The following is a 15,587-nucleotide window of genomic DNA, read 5'->3' as shown; positions in this document are numbered from 1 at the left end:
TGTTTCATTGTGACATAGTGTATTTAATCTATTCTGCTAAGTGAATGTGAAGTTAGTATCAGAAAAATAATGGCTGGCGGGATTTCAATCTCACTTTAGGGAAAGTGATAGGGGATGACTTAGAAATGCTCCTTGTGAAATTCGAACCGTGTGGTTGTTTTCTGACTCATGTCTTGTGCTTGCTTCTTTAACTCTTTTGCCACAGTTGGTATGCCGCAGTAAAACACTCCTGCACCATTCGATAAATTGTTTTCACATATGCTTTGAAACACCAAACAGGTTCACTTGTTTGCCTGTGTCACTAATTCCTATTGAAAATTTTTATTTCTTTTCCGATGGTACTAATTCATTGCATTGGTCCTAGAATAGAGGTTTATCAGATGTCTTGTTAGTAAGCAGCTGATTGTATAAAATATTTACCGACTGTCGAATTTGGATGCTTTCTTGCTATGCTACTAAAGACTTCCTTCCAGTTAGGCCTTGCAAAATGTGTTCTCACCTGTTTGAATGATGTTATCTTGTTAGTTATTGGTAATATTGGGAAATAGTTTATGATCATATTCCCTGCAACAAATCTTACCCGTGTTCCCGATAGAATATCAACTCCATTTTTGGCATGGTTCAAAGCCTGGACCATTTTTATCAGGGTTGATCTTGCATCGCCTTCATCATATACACTTGTAAGGTAGTTGTGCAACTCAATCTGGCCCTGTCTTACGAGAAAATTAAGGAATATGTTAGTATATCGATAAACGTTAAAGTGTTGATGAAAGTAAATGATATGCTTGTGATTATTAATTACTCTGCAGTCCATGTCTGATATTTCCTCCATTACTCCCCTAAACCATTCAACGGATCCTGGCTCCCTTGTGACCCAGTAGAAGTGAGCCTTCACTGCTTTCTTTTTCCCTCCATGTGTTGAAGTTGGGGTTATTGTGGTATATGAAGATGTATAGCTATTCCAACTGAAATCTGATCTGCTGAACTCGTTGTCCTGTGACATTGAAAGTTTAGAGATACATATTTGATGCAAGGTTGTTGGAAAGGCTAACTTTTCTGGTGCTGGGCTTACTGTTTGTTCGTCTCTTGAATTGTTCAGGAGATCCTTCAGGATGCTTATGAAAGGAGTAGCTCCTATTCCCAATCCAACGAGGAGCAAGACATCATAGCTTCTGTAGTCCTGTGCTGGAGCTCCATATGGACCGTCTACTAGTAATTTCGGTCGGCTGTCAAATACAGGATCAACAAAGCATGTTAATACTAGGTAGCTAAGTGTTGAAAGGAGAAAGCTAAGAAGGATCTTGAAATATACTGTGAGATATCAATATTGCAATGGGCAGAGAATTTTGAACGCCCAATCACGCATGTTGAAAGATCTTTGCCCACGGTTAGAACTCGTCGTAGCTCCTCTGTCCAGTCTCCAAGTGTTCGGATGTGAACGCTGAGTTGGTCATCTCCTGGTGCAGAGGTAATAGAAAATGGGTGCCTGGAAAAGTTTAGGGTTTAGTGAAACCTGAGATGTTTGCTAACACAAAGGGAATTCGGCATCAGTACTCACCATTCAAATCGAGAGATGGTTGGACACTGCAAGAATATGTATTGACCGCTCTTGTACTTGAATCCAGGAGGCTTTGACATGATTAAGCTGAGTACTTCTCCAGGTAGCATAGAAACCTGCAGAGTTCAGTTTGAAAGTTCATGGGTTTATTTTGTTATGAAAACACCTTTTAACAGGAATAAATTTGATCGGTTTATGGTGGTTGCCTTGAGGATTTTGACAGAATAATGCTTTGACCTACAAGCTCGCAGACTTCGTTCTGCCACATAGAGCACCATAGGAACCGAGATGTACATCCAAGTCTGAGATGAGTGGCAATCAAAAACAGTTTAGGTTTCAAGATATTTTGGCATTTCGGTTTAAGAGCAAAGAGAGATTATGGTTGCTGCTACTTACAGTTTTCTGATACCACTTATCAGCGAAGAACAGGAAGGTCCCGTGGACAATGAGCATGATGTAGACAACCACTAGAAGGTGATGAGTGTACCAGAATGCGTTAAAGCCAGTCAAGCGATCAAGTGGTGCCGGAAGCCTCACACGGTTTCTCCTGAAATGAGTTGATGCTAATGTGAAGGCAATGGTTGTCAAGATCACCATCGAGATCCCGGTGATTCCTTCTGCTCCTGTCATCAGGTCTCTGAATGTGGGCTTAGTACCATTGAAGGCAGAAGCGATCAAGGCGAAATCTTCTGGACTCGAGTTTATAATCCGGGGAAAATCACACGCCAAATGGGTACCAGCATGAACAAGTATCCCCATCGCAATGGCACAAGCAATAATCTGGAACACAAATGGGACAACAGAGAGACAAAAGAGTCTTGATCTCAAGTTTTGTAATGACGAAGACTGAAAACTAGAAAGAGATGTGGAAGGTTGTATAGTAGTATTTACCTTGTGGAAATTGATGTTATCATCGAAAGGAACACAAGCTCGAGCGCGTGTAGATCTTAGCCAAGTCAATGTGTTTCTACACACAGGTAAGAGAACCAAAGCCATATTGAGCTTGAGGGTCTCTGCAGCTCCTTTAGCAGTGGTTAAGCAATAACCCATTACCTTAAAAGCAGCTTTCTCTCTGTACTCTAGAAACTTCCAAACAAAGAGAATGGCCATAAGCATGATCCATAATAAAAGAACCCAACTTCGTTGCCAGTTATCTAGAATCAGACATTGAAGTTTTTTTCTACATTTTCGAACCACATGACGAGGTCTAATAAGATTCCGTCTTGGTGTACTCACGCCAGCGCTGGTTGTGCTAAGCGGTCTACTGTAGTTCATGTATGTGTCTCTCTGAAGTAAGAGTGTCTCAAGTTGCCATAACTGAAACAAGACAAAAAGGTTAAGAAACATAGAAAAATTGTGGATAGTGTCTTTAAAGGGGTGATGATAAGATAATGTTTTATGAACCTCAATGTATCCAAAATTCTCTGGATCAAGTTCTTCCATGATCAGAGATGCGTACTCTTCTGCTTGTTCCTTAAGTTTTGCTAACTTGTTTGCCGATGCGCTTAGCATTAAAAGCTGCGTTTCAAAAGTATTAACAATTGTTAAGAATATTTGATTGTTTCATACGTAATTGTTGTGTTGAAAAAGAAATTACTTCTTTGATTTCTTCTCTAGTGATCCTCCCATCTTCGTTGCTATCAGCCCTGTGGTAACAACAAAACCGGTAACAAATTAAACTCTGTTTTTGATTAGTAACACCAGCAAATTAAATACAATTATTACAGTATTGTAGGATCACAAACAACCAAAACATATATGACTAGCGAAACTTATAAATATGTTTGGCCAAAAAAAGTGTAAATTTGCAAAATCATTTAAGCATCTGGTGTAATAAGAGTCAATTACCTTACTTGCAATTAACTTATTGCGGGAAAAAATAAAATGCTGAAAGAGGAAACATTTTTGAAAATCTGGTGAAAGGTTATTTTTACTGGGCCAAGTAAACCGTGGCCCATTACTTAGACATAAGACATATTTTGCACCGTTGATAGCGTGAACTACCAAATCCAACGGCTATTAATACCACGTGATTTAAATGATATATCTATCACTGATATGAGTGTAAACATTCCGGATCAAAATTTTAGCTTAGCTAACACTGTAACACATGATTTTATTCATGCCTAATAATTTCCAAAACTATAGAAAATTACAGTGAGGTTGCAGCAGTCCTACAAAAGAGATAACAATTTCCAATCAAAGAGTGATTGGTGAGCTAATATTATCTTTAATCAACAACATTTTTACTCCATATGTGATCAGGTTTGATCAGCTAATCTTCACAAAGAAACAAATATGAACCCTACTTTTACAAAAAGAAAAAATATATATGCAAGTTGATCAAAAACTTCATTAATGATCGCTACAAATATCAATTATACAGATAAAACTAACGTCAATGATTAACGTCAACTAACTAATATTCGTAGCACTTGGCTCAATACATTTGTTTTCTAATGACTTTTTTGCATATAGCAATGCGTTATTCCCGTAACAGTTATAAACGTAAAGACAACCCCCAAATTATAAAAGACTCAAAAGAGAGAAGAATGAAAAAGAGACACGTACATGTCGAAGAAGATTTGAAGACGCGCGTCGAAGCTTTGATCAGAAATCTGTAACCAGAAATCGTGAAGTTCATCTTTCGTTATCTTCTCCAGTTTCTGTCTCCTTCTTCGAGCCAAAGCGTCGAATACACTCACCGCAAACTCCTTCGAATCCACCATCCCTTTTTTAAACATTTTGTAAACATTTAAAACAGGGTTTTGTGATATGTTTAGATTAATATATACATGACAGACTTACCAACGCACTCGCCAAAATCATCTCGCGCGAGTAAACCTTGTTTAGAAAGCGATTCGAAACGTTTCTCGACTTTTTTCCACATCTGATCGCAATCGCAATCCCAATCGCAATCGCAGTTGTTCCCTCTCGTGGTTTTGTTAATAAACTGTAATCCTTTTAACGCTCTCTGCGCACTAGACGTTGATCGCTGTAATTTAGCGTTTTCTTTCCGTTTATCTCTCGCCGTCATAATCCCCTCCACCACCGCCGAACGTTCGAGATCTCTGTCTCTCTCCCCGGCGGTAGAAGAAGTCGTCGTCTTCCAAGATTCCGACCTAAGTAGTTTCCCAAGTTTCTGCCTGATCCTCGAAGACGCCGTCGATAGGTTCCTAGACAATCTCGCGGTTACTAAATCCACCGATATCGGCCGAGAATCGACAGACGCCGCTTCCGCAGCCGCCTCAGACAAACCGCAGACGACAATGGAGTCGTCGGCAACGTCGAGCTCTAAGGTCACCTCGACAAGCTCTCTTTCCCAGCTACTACCGCTTCCGGAGTCTCCATTGTTACGACTCAGATCGTTAAGAAAAACCGGCAGCATTGCGCCGCCGGTGAATGGAGAAGAACTAGACTCGACACCGTCGTCGTCGTGACTGAAACTCGAACCGGTTGAGATACTCAGAGGCGATAACTTCATCATCAGTGAATAAAAAGATTAGTAATCAACCACCTATACTTACACCAAAAATACATATATTAAAAAATCAAACCATATTTAAAATAATCTCTCTTTGGTTTTCACCGATCACCATGAAAACTTCACAAGAAAACAAACAAAAGAGGAGCAAAGAAGGTGAGAATAAATTTTTTTGAAAGAAGAAAGAGAAAGAGAGAGGAAAAAAAACAAGAGAGGCACTTCTCAACCGATCAATACAAAACACTAACACACACAATTTTCAACGCTTTAGTTTTTTTTTTTTTTTGTTTTGTTTGTGAGGCCAAGTCGTGGTTTCACAGTTGTATGTCTTTCTTTCTGTGTACTGTATCTTTTTAATTTTTTTTCCTATCTACTTAAACTAATCTCCTCTACTAAATTGTCTATTATTGTGAAAAAAGAAAAGAAATATAAAGCTTGTTGTTGTTGATGTTGTTTACCATAAATATAATTTTATCAACAATTGGGTATATGGTCTAACGGATGTGATTAATTCACAATATCTTAGTTCTTGAGTTTAGCCGCCAAAAGTTGATCAGTAGTAATCAGAGAGTAATTATTAGCATACAATTAGTACCAATGATAAATAATCAATCGANTTTTTTTTGTGAGGCCAAGTCGTGGTTTCACAGTTGTATGTCTTTCTTTCTGTGTACTGTATCTTTTTAATTTTTTTTCCTATCTACTTAAACTAATCTCCTCTACTAAATTGTCTATTATTGTGAAAAAAGAAAAGAAATATAAAGCTTGTTGTTGTTGATGTTGTTTACCATAAATATAATTTTATCAACAATTGGGTATATGGTCTAACGGATGTGATTAATTCACAATATCTTAGTTCTTGAGTTTAGCCGCCAAAAGTTGATCAGTAGTAATCAGAGAGTAATTATTAGCATACAATTAGTACCAATGATAAATAATCAATCGAGTTTAAAAAGAGAGACAATTTGTGAGTGTGTGTACCGTAATGAATATGCAAAATTAAGGGGGGAAGAGAATTGTTGTCTGAGACGCTGGCAGAAACTCAGGAGAGTACGCCACGTGGAAGCTTAGATGACAAAATAGTATTATATCGCCGTTACTTAAATTAATAATATGAAGAATTAAGGGAGGAGGGAGAGAGTGGGAGACAAGAATACGTAATTGTTTTATGTACGTTATATATAAAACTATATGAGCTGTCAAAGAAGGAGAAGAAGAAGATGGAGGTCACAGAATTTGTAAAATGTAACGATAGGTGATCGACCGAAGTGTATATATATAAAGGGACTTGAAGGAACAGAAACATTTGGGTTTGTGTGCTTGTTTGAGAGGACACTATTAAATCCAAATTCTACGCTTTGTCGCAAAGCAGTACATTGCCAAATGTTGTACGTCCTAAGTTTTGAGTACCTCCTCTTCTAGAATCTCTCTCTCTCCCTTGGTTTGGTTACGCTTTGCTTATTCTCAAGGTTGTCTTATGGGCTTCATTGGCCCTTATAGTGTGTCTTTAGATATCCACCCTATCTGTTTTCAACCATTGGTCATGTACTATCTACTTTCTATATATCATCCATTTAGCAGTTTTTGTCGGTTTCAAAATTTCTTAGTATAGTGACTATAGTCAAGTCAATTGCTTTTTGTTCGATGATTTTATAATCTATGATAATATGAGGTGTTGTGGAAATTAAGAGTTTCAGGAGTCTATCTATTTTAGCTTACGTGTTACTTGATTACATATTATAGTCCATATTATAGTCCACCACTATCTAGTATCTAAACCAATTATATTTTACATCATCTATATTTATAATGTTTTTACTAGATACAAAGTAATCTATAAATGAGGCTATTAGATAAGAAAATAACCGGTAAGAATCGTGTGCTATTATGTAGTTAATTAGGGTATCTAAATTTGCAGTGCGAAGCATACCTACCTACATTATTGTGACAATAATATTTCAATGTACTGATAGAGGAAAATGCACATGTATGTATGGAGGAAAACATTGAAGTTAAATTAATTCAACAGTTTAGAATGTAGGAGCAACGTGCGTTCCACTCTTATTGAAATCCATGTTAGACTAGCAGCCCACGTTTCTTTTTTGGGTGTACCTTTTCTTCCATTTATAATTTAAATTATTTGGCTGACAAAATCAATTTCTAAAAACAACTGATATATATATATATATATACATATAAGTTTTATATATTTAGTATATTTATATATATATATATTTAGTATGACAAATGAATATAGATAGATGTGATCGTTTCATCTATAAAAGTTTTAAAATACTTCAAGTGCTTTTCTGGTAGTTGCAAACTCTGTATCATATCTGAATACTTTAATGTATATATGATGAAATCTTAAACAAACTATGTACACAAACTAGAAGACTAGAAGAAAGAAGAATCTGAGAAGCAGAAAGAATCAAAATATCGAAAACAATCATCAAGCGGGCCTGATCAATGATCTATTACCATCAAGCATCATAGACCTTAAAATTAAGTGCACTTAAGACTAAAACGACGCGAATGGGCTGTAATCTTATATTGGGCTGGTTTGGAAATGACAATTATGTGTCATGTGTGTGTGTGTGTTTTTTTTTCTCGTTTTTGAATTATATAATAAGGTGGAGGGTTTTAGCCTTTAGGTAGTAAAGTAAAATTCTTGTTAAAAAAGACACATGAGGCATGAGGTGAAATGGTGAATAGTGACTATTTTGTTCTTGATTGAACATGAGTGGGGAGGGAATAAAAAAGTGAGTTTTTATTAAAAATCTTTGCTTCCCGCACGCTAACAGGTGGGTCTCGTTATTGTCATCAGTGCTAGATGTTGTTGACACGTGTTTCTCTCTCTTTTACATATACTGCCGTCCGATGAATCTATCATATATCAGTCGACCTCTACATTTCCTTTCAAGTCAAGTTTAGAAAACAAAATTAACATAGTATATAACGTATATCAGTAATAATAACGTTTTAGATTATGAAAGCTTCAAAGAAAGAACACAAGTTATTTTGTGCTCGTGGTTCCATCTTTGATCGACAAGATTAAGATCAGTTTCATTACTAAATTGGACTAAGTGATGTATCACGGTTTAATGTTTCTGCATTGAAATGTCTTACACATGGCGCGAATATCCTTTTATTTGTCAAGTATACATAAGAAAAATAGAAATGAGAGTCCCACACAAAATAGGAAAGACAAGATACCTGGTGATTGGGACCTTATAGTGGTCTGATCTAATCCATTTAGTTATCTGCCGACTTTAATAAGGTTGATGATAACAAGACCATATTTAAACCAAATCAAGCTGATCGAGTTGTCCGATGACAACTCTAGCTAGGCACAAAAAGAAGACCCACTGATTTTAGAAATTTTATCAAAACAAACCCGAGAGTAGACATAAATCACTGACTGGTCCCTAGATATGATTTAATCTCACCAAGACAAGTTTCGAGCTTTCTTTGTTATCATCCAAATTAAAAAATAACAACATTTGAAGGGGGCAAAAAAAAACATATATTAGCTCAAAATTTATTATTATCAGTTTAATATCATTCATGTCTTTTACTTATATACCGAACCAGCTTTAGTTAGTTATAATTAGTTGCTGAACTTATAATCTCTATTATTATTTTTACAATTTTGTCTACTTTTCTTTATCTACTTAATTTAGGATTCGTAGTACTGCGTCTAAGACTACAGTTAAATCGAACGCGCGTAAGTTTTTGTGTGGAGTTAATTTTCAAACAAGTTAAATATTCATTGTCAAGAATTGTTTGTATAGTTTAATTCCAAATATGTTCGTAGATCATCACATTTTTATGTGTACGTAGATTATTAAAAGTTTTGGGATTAGAGCATAAAACAGACAAGAATACAAGACCAATAAATGTAGCATCTAATTTATCGTTCAAGAAGATAGATGAAACTCTAAGCAAATGTTGTGGGGACCGTCGAAACGACGACACTTTGGTCGGTGAATCTCTCTATCTATCAACATAAAATTTAAGACCGAGGAACTGCCATATCCTTGTCTCACCCCTAATCTTCATACAATTGTAAGTTTATGAATAGTTATAAGATCATCACTTCAGAATGAGATGTAAAAGACAAACACATTGTTTCATTAATAAATTTAAAATAAACACAATATATATATATATATATATATACACATAAAAATGTGATAAATTGTCTAAAGACATGCAGCTGTAAAGATTTAAATTTTATTTGGCAATTACCAGAGAAGGGAAGGAAGGAGACATGTTCTCGAGTTAGTATCAATTATTAAAAGAGACATAAAGATAAATTAACAAGCATAATTACAGGTGATTAATTATTTATGACGGGTATGATACGATTTAGCGAGAGATTAGAGGAGAGAGTAATAATGAAAATAATTAATAAAAAAAATAAAGGAGGGGGGAAGCGGAAAGAGAAGCATGTCGAGTGATGGCATGTAAAAACCTAACATGGGATCATTCCAATTGCATTTCCAACGCCACCAGCTGTGGAATTTCATTACACCAAATCATTCTGTTTGCTCTTATGTCCTCTACCACAATCTCTATATACACACATGATCCAACACATATATATATATATGTATATATTTGTGTGTTTCAGTGCATTTGATATGAATTTTTTTTGTCAACCGTTGAATCATTTCCTCGGTCGTACAATTCCCATGTTTTTTCTTTCTTAATTCTTATAATTTCTTATCAAAATCAAAGTTAGAATCTTTTTTTGGGCAATATATATGGTTTATAATCTAAATGTTTTCAGCGTCACTTCATTTCTAGAAAGATAAATTAAAAGGTAAATTCTTTTAGTTTGTGTAGTCATGTCTTATATATTGAAGTGCACTGCACCGAATCATGCCATGTGAACTATTCAGTTGTGATTCTGCTCAGCTATAACCATCATGATTTTTTTCTCTCTTGATAAATTGTTGATTTTCCGTTATATAAAAAATTGAGTGAATAGTATCAAGCTGTTCAACTAATTAATAGGCATGAAATCTCTCGGGTATTTTTTTTTTTCTTTTTATTATTCATTGTACTTTTGTCCATTAGATATATGGGGTACAATGACAAGAGAGGCTTTTGAAAGTAAGAAAAAGAAATGGAAAAAAGGAAAAACGTGTAACGTTGATAGTAAGATTCTCTCTGTTGATTGATGACTGAGAACAAGGGAGAAGTAGTTGGGTCTTGTCGCATAATCTTCGCTTTTATTAACGTTGGTTTCCACATATTCTAAGTTTCCATTGGTTGTGTTTGTCCTCAGTGTTGGTTGCTGTTTGTGAATACGTGTCATTCTTATAAAGATCATTATAACTAATATCAATCAGTGTGTATTTTACATGTTATTATGCATGCGTATCTAGCTAATCAGATTTCTTGAGATGAAACCAAGTTAATCTCGGAATACGCCGTCATAATCTTTTTAACTGAGCCCAAACAGAGAGTATAATAAGTCTTAACCTTTTGTGTTGCGATTGTCATCAAATATAAGCGAAAGTGAAACAGACATCCAAATGTTTTTTTTTTTTGGTCAAAGACATCCAAATGTTAAAATATCTGAATTTAATATCAAACTTTAACACTTTTACCACCATCACCATATCATCTTCCGTGGTTAAATATAACATTCTACAGTTAATGATAACTATATATATGATGTCGCGGGAAAATAATCATAGCAAGCTATTATTAGCCTTGGACAGGCTATTGGACATTAGTCTTTAAAAAAAAAAAAGATGCGTATGTCCAAATTAAAAATATTCATATGTATACGATTTTGAGATTTTGTGTCATCGTGGACTCGTGGTAACCAAATAATTAAAATATATCAAGTATCAACCCAAAAAAGAACGTAAATAAAAAGATTTATATGCAATAGTTTCCTTACGTCGGTAGATCACAGTGAAATGTAAACATATTTTACACACAAAATCAAGAAGTTAGAACGTGATCATGGTGTGGTAAAAAACGAAGCAAATGGAACTGTTATCTGTTAATAGCTTTTTGTAATTTACAAACAAGAGTGTAGTTTATTACATACATATGCGAGTGAATATGAATGTGTATGTGTATTTGTATGCGTTTGCATCAATCAGTGACATACATGTGCAGCTGTCTCTAGATATGTAGAAGCTGTCGAGGTTTGACCAATCTCCCTATAATTTTTATCCCTCATCATCTAATACTCATTACCAGCAGCCACATGTTTTTTTCTTTAAATATTACGAACAATATTCGTGAATATTTACACAAAATAATTGCTCAAATAATTTAACAGTGATAGCCTACACATCCATGCATTGATGCATACATATCTGGAATATGACTATATATATTTATATGTTCGTATAGTCGTTGTCGACAAAAATAATTTCACTTGGCAACAGTTGAATTGGAAATTAATGTGTATTGATGTTGATTTTGTTGCCTACGTAATAAACAGTGTTGTTGATATGATATGTCTCGCGTTTAAAATGATGTCAGAAATTATAACGACTTATACTCACTGATAGTATATATAATTTCTTTTTAAAAAAAAAAACATATTTATACATATAAATAATTTCATTTGAAGTGGATCTACCATACCAGACTCGAAAAAAAAAAAGAATAACTGTAAATATATGCATGTTAATAGTATTAAAAGAAATGTCTGCATTTTATAGCTGACTGGAAAAATTGTCTAATTGCAAGTTACAACTTTAGGAACCTTCATGTACATGTATGTTCGGACTAAGAAAAAACTAATTTGCGTGGCCAATTTAATGTACGTATGAGTCGGTTTGGGTTAGATTCATCCGTATTTGAGTTAATTATTGGATCGAACAAAATAAACAAATACAAAACCAAGTTGTGGTGACAGAGTGATAATTAAAGAGTTATTTTTTCCTTCTTCGGACTAGACAATGAATTCGGTTGTCGACATAGCTTAAAAATAATGCAAAATAAAACTAAAATATTTGACACAACATATATAACAGTTTTTTTTTTCTTACTGTAAAAAACTGAAAATGTTGAGAGAAACATCGATGTTGAACCTATAGATGATATATAGTCAAAATTCGTATTTTATTATATATTATTCAACTTATATGACCAATAGTATAATGATTTAATTCCTTTCATTACAATTTAATAAGTCGATATATATATTTTTATCGATGAAAATACACAGCTATGATGAAAATACCTTTCATTGATTTTAGGTTCGGTATTCCTTGGTTATTAATATACAAAAAAAGGTTTGCAACCTTCTTAGAAGTTAGAACATATGTACCTTTGTACTACTGAATCTGAAACATAAACTACAGTAGTGTGCAAATAAGATTTTAAGATAGTCTGAAATCTGGTTAACAGAAAAATAAAATATTGTTGGTTGGGAAAAATTAGAACAAACAAGAGAGTGTGTGTGTGGTTACGATGAGGAGAAGAGACACAGAGGCACACACTTACTCAACAGCAAAACCATATTGGCTAAACCGAAAGACTCGGTCGGAGTCTATAGCCTGTCTCTCCCGACATTGTCTGCCACACCTCACGTGTATGCTGCACCCACACTCACGTGCACATATGTTTTTAACTGTTTTTTTTTCTTTCAAGAAACCAAAAAATAAAACAATATTCTCCCTATATTTATTGACTATCTCTGTAATTTGTACATTCACGGTGGGAGAAATTGAGGGATCCATAAAACTAATCTAATGGTGCATGAGTAGTGAGTACGTAATATACATATCAATCTCTATTTGATGAAAGAAAAACTTTGCAGAATGAAATTTAATAAAATCGAACTATAATCTTAGTATCTCATAGAAACAAAAGTCAAGGTGATAGTGGGAGGTGAAAAAAAAATATTAACAATGATTGAGTGTTGTGGTTAATTCGTTTTGATGAGGAGTGGTTTCTAAACACATCAATTGTTGTACGTACGTATACCCTCCACGCGCAGCAAATATTGACCGAAAAAGGCAAAAAAATAAAAATAAAGCATGCCTACTTTTATTCTTCTTGAGATTTACTTTGTCGTCCCATATCTTTTGAATTTTTTGATCCTGTATGTTTAAACCTAACTTATCAAACTTTACATTCCGTTTTTTTGGAAGTTTTCTTTCATTAGGAGTTAAAGATTCTTGAGATAGCTTCACCTCGAATTTAGGAAATAATATACAACACATCTCTTGTATAAAACAACATTTACAAATATTTACATGTTGTTAATTATGAACTATATATGTAGAGAAAAACACATATCAAAATAGACTATCCGATGGATATTAGTTTGCTGATATATCATATGTTGTACTTCACTCTTGAGTTCTTTATTTTCAATGTGAAAAACTGAAAATGGTTTAACGTATTTATTTTCTTCTGTATTGATCAAAATATTAATTAATATATTCAAATGTCATTTTTATCAACACAAATTCTTTTTTTTTTTTTTGTCTGTTCAAAGAGCAATATATATTAAAATGGAAAAGAAATCAGAATATCAGTTAACTGTATACATGGAACAATTATCGTCTGAAAGTAGTATTGACAAATTCAGTAAAGAATATCTACTTTGGAAAGAGTTAGAGTTGTTCACGAAACATATTTTAAATGTTCCAAATTAAATTCCGGTTTTCTAAACATAGACTAGCTAGGCTAGCCTGCAACATTAATAAACACAATGGTGATAATTAGGTCAAAACATCCCCACTAAATGCATATAAACTGATTTTTTTTTGGTTAAAAAATCTGAAAATTTAAATCAAATTACCTGTTTTCAAGAAACAAAAGTGAAATCATATTATATAAAATATTAAAATCAATAAGAAAGATGGCGTTGAAATGGAAAGGCTCTATAACATTTTTCTATTTATACGTAAGAGAGCTGAAAGTAAGGAACTACTCTACTCCCCCCGTCCAGATTAATTGTAAAGCACTTTATACATCTTAATTTTAGTAGAAAAGAACACTTTATTATAGAAGTATTTGATTAAAAAAGTTCAGAAGATGAATAAAGTAATTATAAATCCTGAAAAATATAATTATTACACATGAAGCTAAGCTTTAATTGGAGTATAATGATGTCCGTAGCTCTGTAAACATGTGGAGTTCTCCTCCTTTTGCGGCTAGTGGGTGCTCCATTGCGTATCAAAAGGAATATTATTCTAATCATAATCAAGTAATTAAAATGCTATTTTTGTAACGCATTTTAAAATAATAATAATATATTTCCAATGTTTTTTGGTTATTTTTTTTCCTTTTTTCATGCATTATACGGACATACATGACTCAATTTGGACCAATCCAAAAGTTTTTCATATCAATACCTATTCATGATAATATCAACAAATATGCGTGAGCTTTTATGATATTGTTCGTTCATACGAATATTAAAATAATAATTTTTAAACATTTGATCATCTAAATAATAACAAAGAATCCTAACATAAAGAAAAAAGTGGGACATCTTTTAATGGTAACAAGGAGTTTTATAATTTTGGATTTAGTTATTTAAATAGTATTAAAAATTTACTTCATTTGGCTTTGCACTTGTCGATCCGCCGAACCTAATCCAAGTATTCTCAACAAATCCGGTTATTCTACTAATTAATAAGACACTAAACAATATTTCTCTAATTACATGAATTTTTTTTTTCTAATGTATTTTAACCTTTGATACGAAATTTTCATATAGGTGAAGTAAAACATAAAATAAAAATATGGTTACAAAAACGAGGGAAAGTTAACAGATTTTTTTAAAACGATGGACTATTTTCCAACAACATAAAATTACAATAAAGAATTAAAATTTGTAACAAAAAAGAAGAAGAAGAAAAAAGTAAAAAAAGAGTAGAGTAAATAAAAAAGGGGTGGGGACGGACAAGAAGAAGACATCAAGTGGGGGATGCCACGTCAGAGGGCATAAGAAAAGATTTCATCTTCTCGCATGTATCCTCTTCCGATCCCAATCCTTTAATAATAATAAAACCCAAAATTATTAAAAATGAAACACTTTGAGAATCTGCAGAAACACTTAAATAAAAGTTTTAAAGCTTTTTAAAGAGCTTAACAATTTGCTCTGAAGCTTCAAAATATTTGTTATGAGCTAAAAAAAAAAAAAAAAAAAAAAAAAAAATTCTTTCTTACTGGAATGAGTTTTGTATTCAAAATCATTGTTTTAGTTTCTCATGCTCTCTCTTCTCTCTTTTTCTTCTTCTTCCCCTTTTAAGAGTAGTAGCAGAAGCTAATAACAACAGATTCGTTGTTTATTTTTGGCTGAAGAAGAACTCTGTTTTCAAAGTTTTGTTTTTTTGTTTTTAATAAACCATGAAAGCTCCATCAAATGGGTTTCTTCCCAATTCCAACGAAGGTACAACAATTCTTAAATTCAATTTCTTTCTCAACCTTTTTTCTGGGTTTTCAAAACTTGGAGTCAGCAGAAAAGCCACAAATCTAGTTCTGTTTTTCTATCACTGTATTTAATGGAAGTGGTTGAAACATCATAAATGCCATAATTTTTCATGA

At 33.5% G+C, this 15,587-nt stretch overlaps 2 protein-coding genes across 2 annotated transcripts in view; one reads left to right on the top strand and one right to left on the bottom strand.

The window, feature by feature from the left end:
• LOC104776037 (respiratory burst oxidase homolog protein E-like) lies at positions 13 to 5,319 on the bottom strand. Its single transcript, XM_010500032.2, has 14 exons — positions 4,367 to 5,319; positions 4,130 to 4,289; positions 3,156 to 3,204; positions 2,963 to 3,076; positions 2,450 to 2,875; positions 1,955 to 2,338; positions 1,765 to 1,860; positions 1,559 to 1,674; positions 1,313 to 1,486; positions 1,073 to 1,226; positions 803 to 994; positions 581 to 709; positions 421 to 499; positions 13 to 229 (listed from the first exon to the last, which is right to left on the bottom strand). Exons 1-14 carry the CDS (start codon positions 5,043 to 5,045, stop codon positions 120 to 122), a joined length of 2,862 nt encoding a protein of 953 aa, XP_010498334.1. The 5' UTR covers positions 5,046 to 5,319; the 3' UTR covers positions 13 to 119.
• Positions 15,049 to 15,587, top strand: part of LOC104776036 (auxin response factor 19-like) — a 6,899-nt gene continuing 6,360 nt past the window's right edge. Inside the window, exon 1 of the mRNA XM_010500031.2 lies at positions 15,049 to 15,432. Within this exon, the coding sequence (XP_010498333.1) occupies positions 15,390 to 15,432 (43 nt within the window). The 5' untranslated portion in view covers positions 15,049 to 15,389. The remainder of the gene's footprint in view (positions 15,433 to 15,587) is intronic.

The sequence above is a fragment of the Camelina sativa genome, chromosome 3, assembly GCF_000633955.1.
Source record: "Camelina sativa cultivar DH55 chromosome 3, Cs, whole genome shotgun sequence".
In the NCBI taxonomy this organism is placed as follows: Eukaryota; Viridiplantae; Streptophyta; class Magnoliopsida; order Brassicales; family Brassicaceae; genus Camelina; species Camelina sativa.
The sequence above is the reverse complement of the archived record's forward strand: the minus strand, read 5'-3'. Positions and strand labels throughout refer to the sequence as shown.

Excerpts from the sequence above, each read along its gene's own strand:
- LOC104776037 (XM_010500032.2), bottom strand. The coding sequence starts at position 5,045 with ATGATGAAGTTATCGCCTCTGAGTATCTCAACCGGTTCGAGTTTCAGT. Across the intron at positions 2,876-2,962 it reads AGAATTTTGGATACATTGAG|TTATGGCAACTTGAGACACT; the intron begins GTTCATAAAACA and ends GTCTTGTTTCAG. Across the intron at positions 230-420 it reads GCATCCAAATTCGACAGTCG|GAGTGTTTTACTGCGGCATA; the intron begins GTAAATATTTTA and ends CGAATGGTGCAG.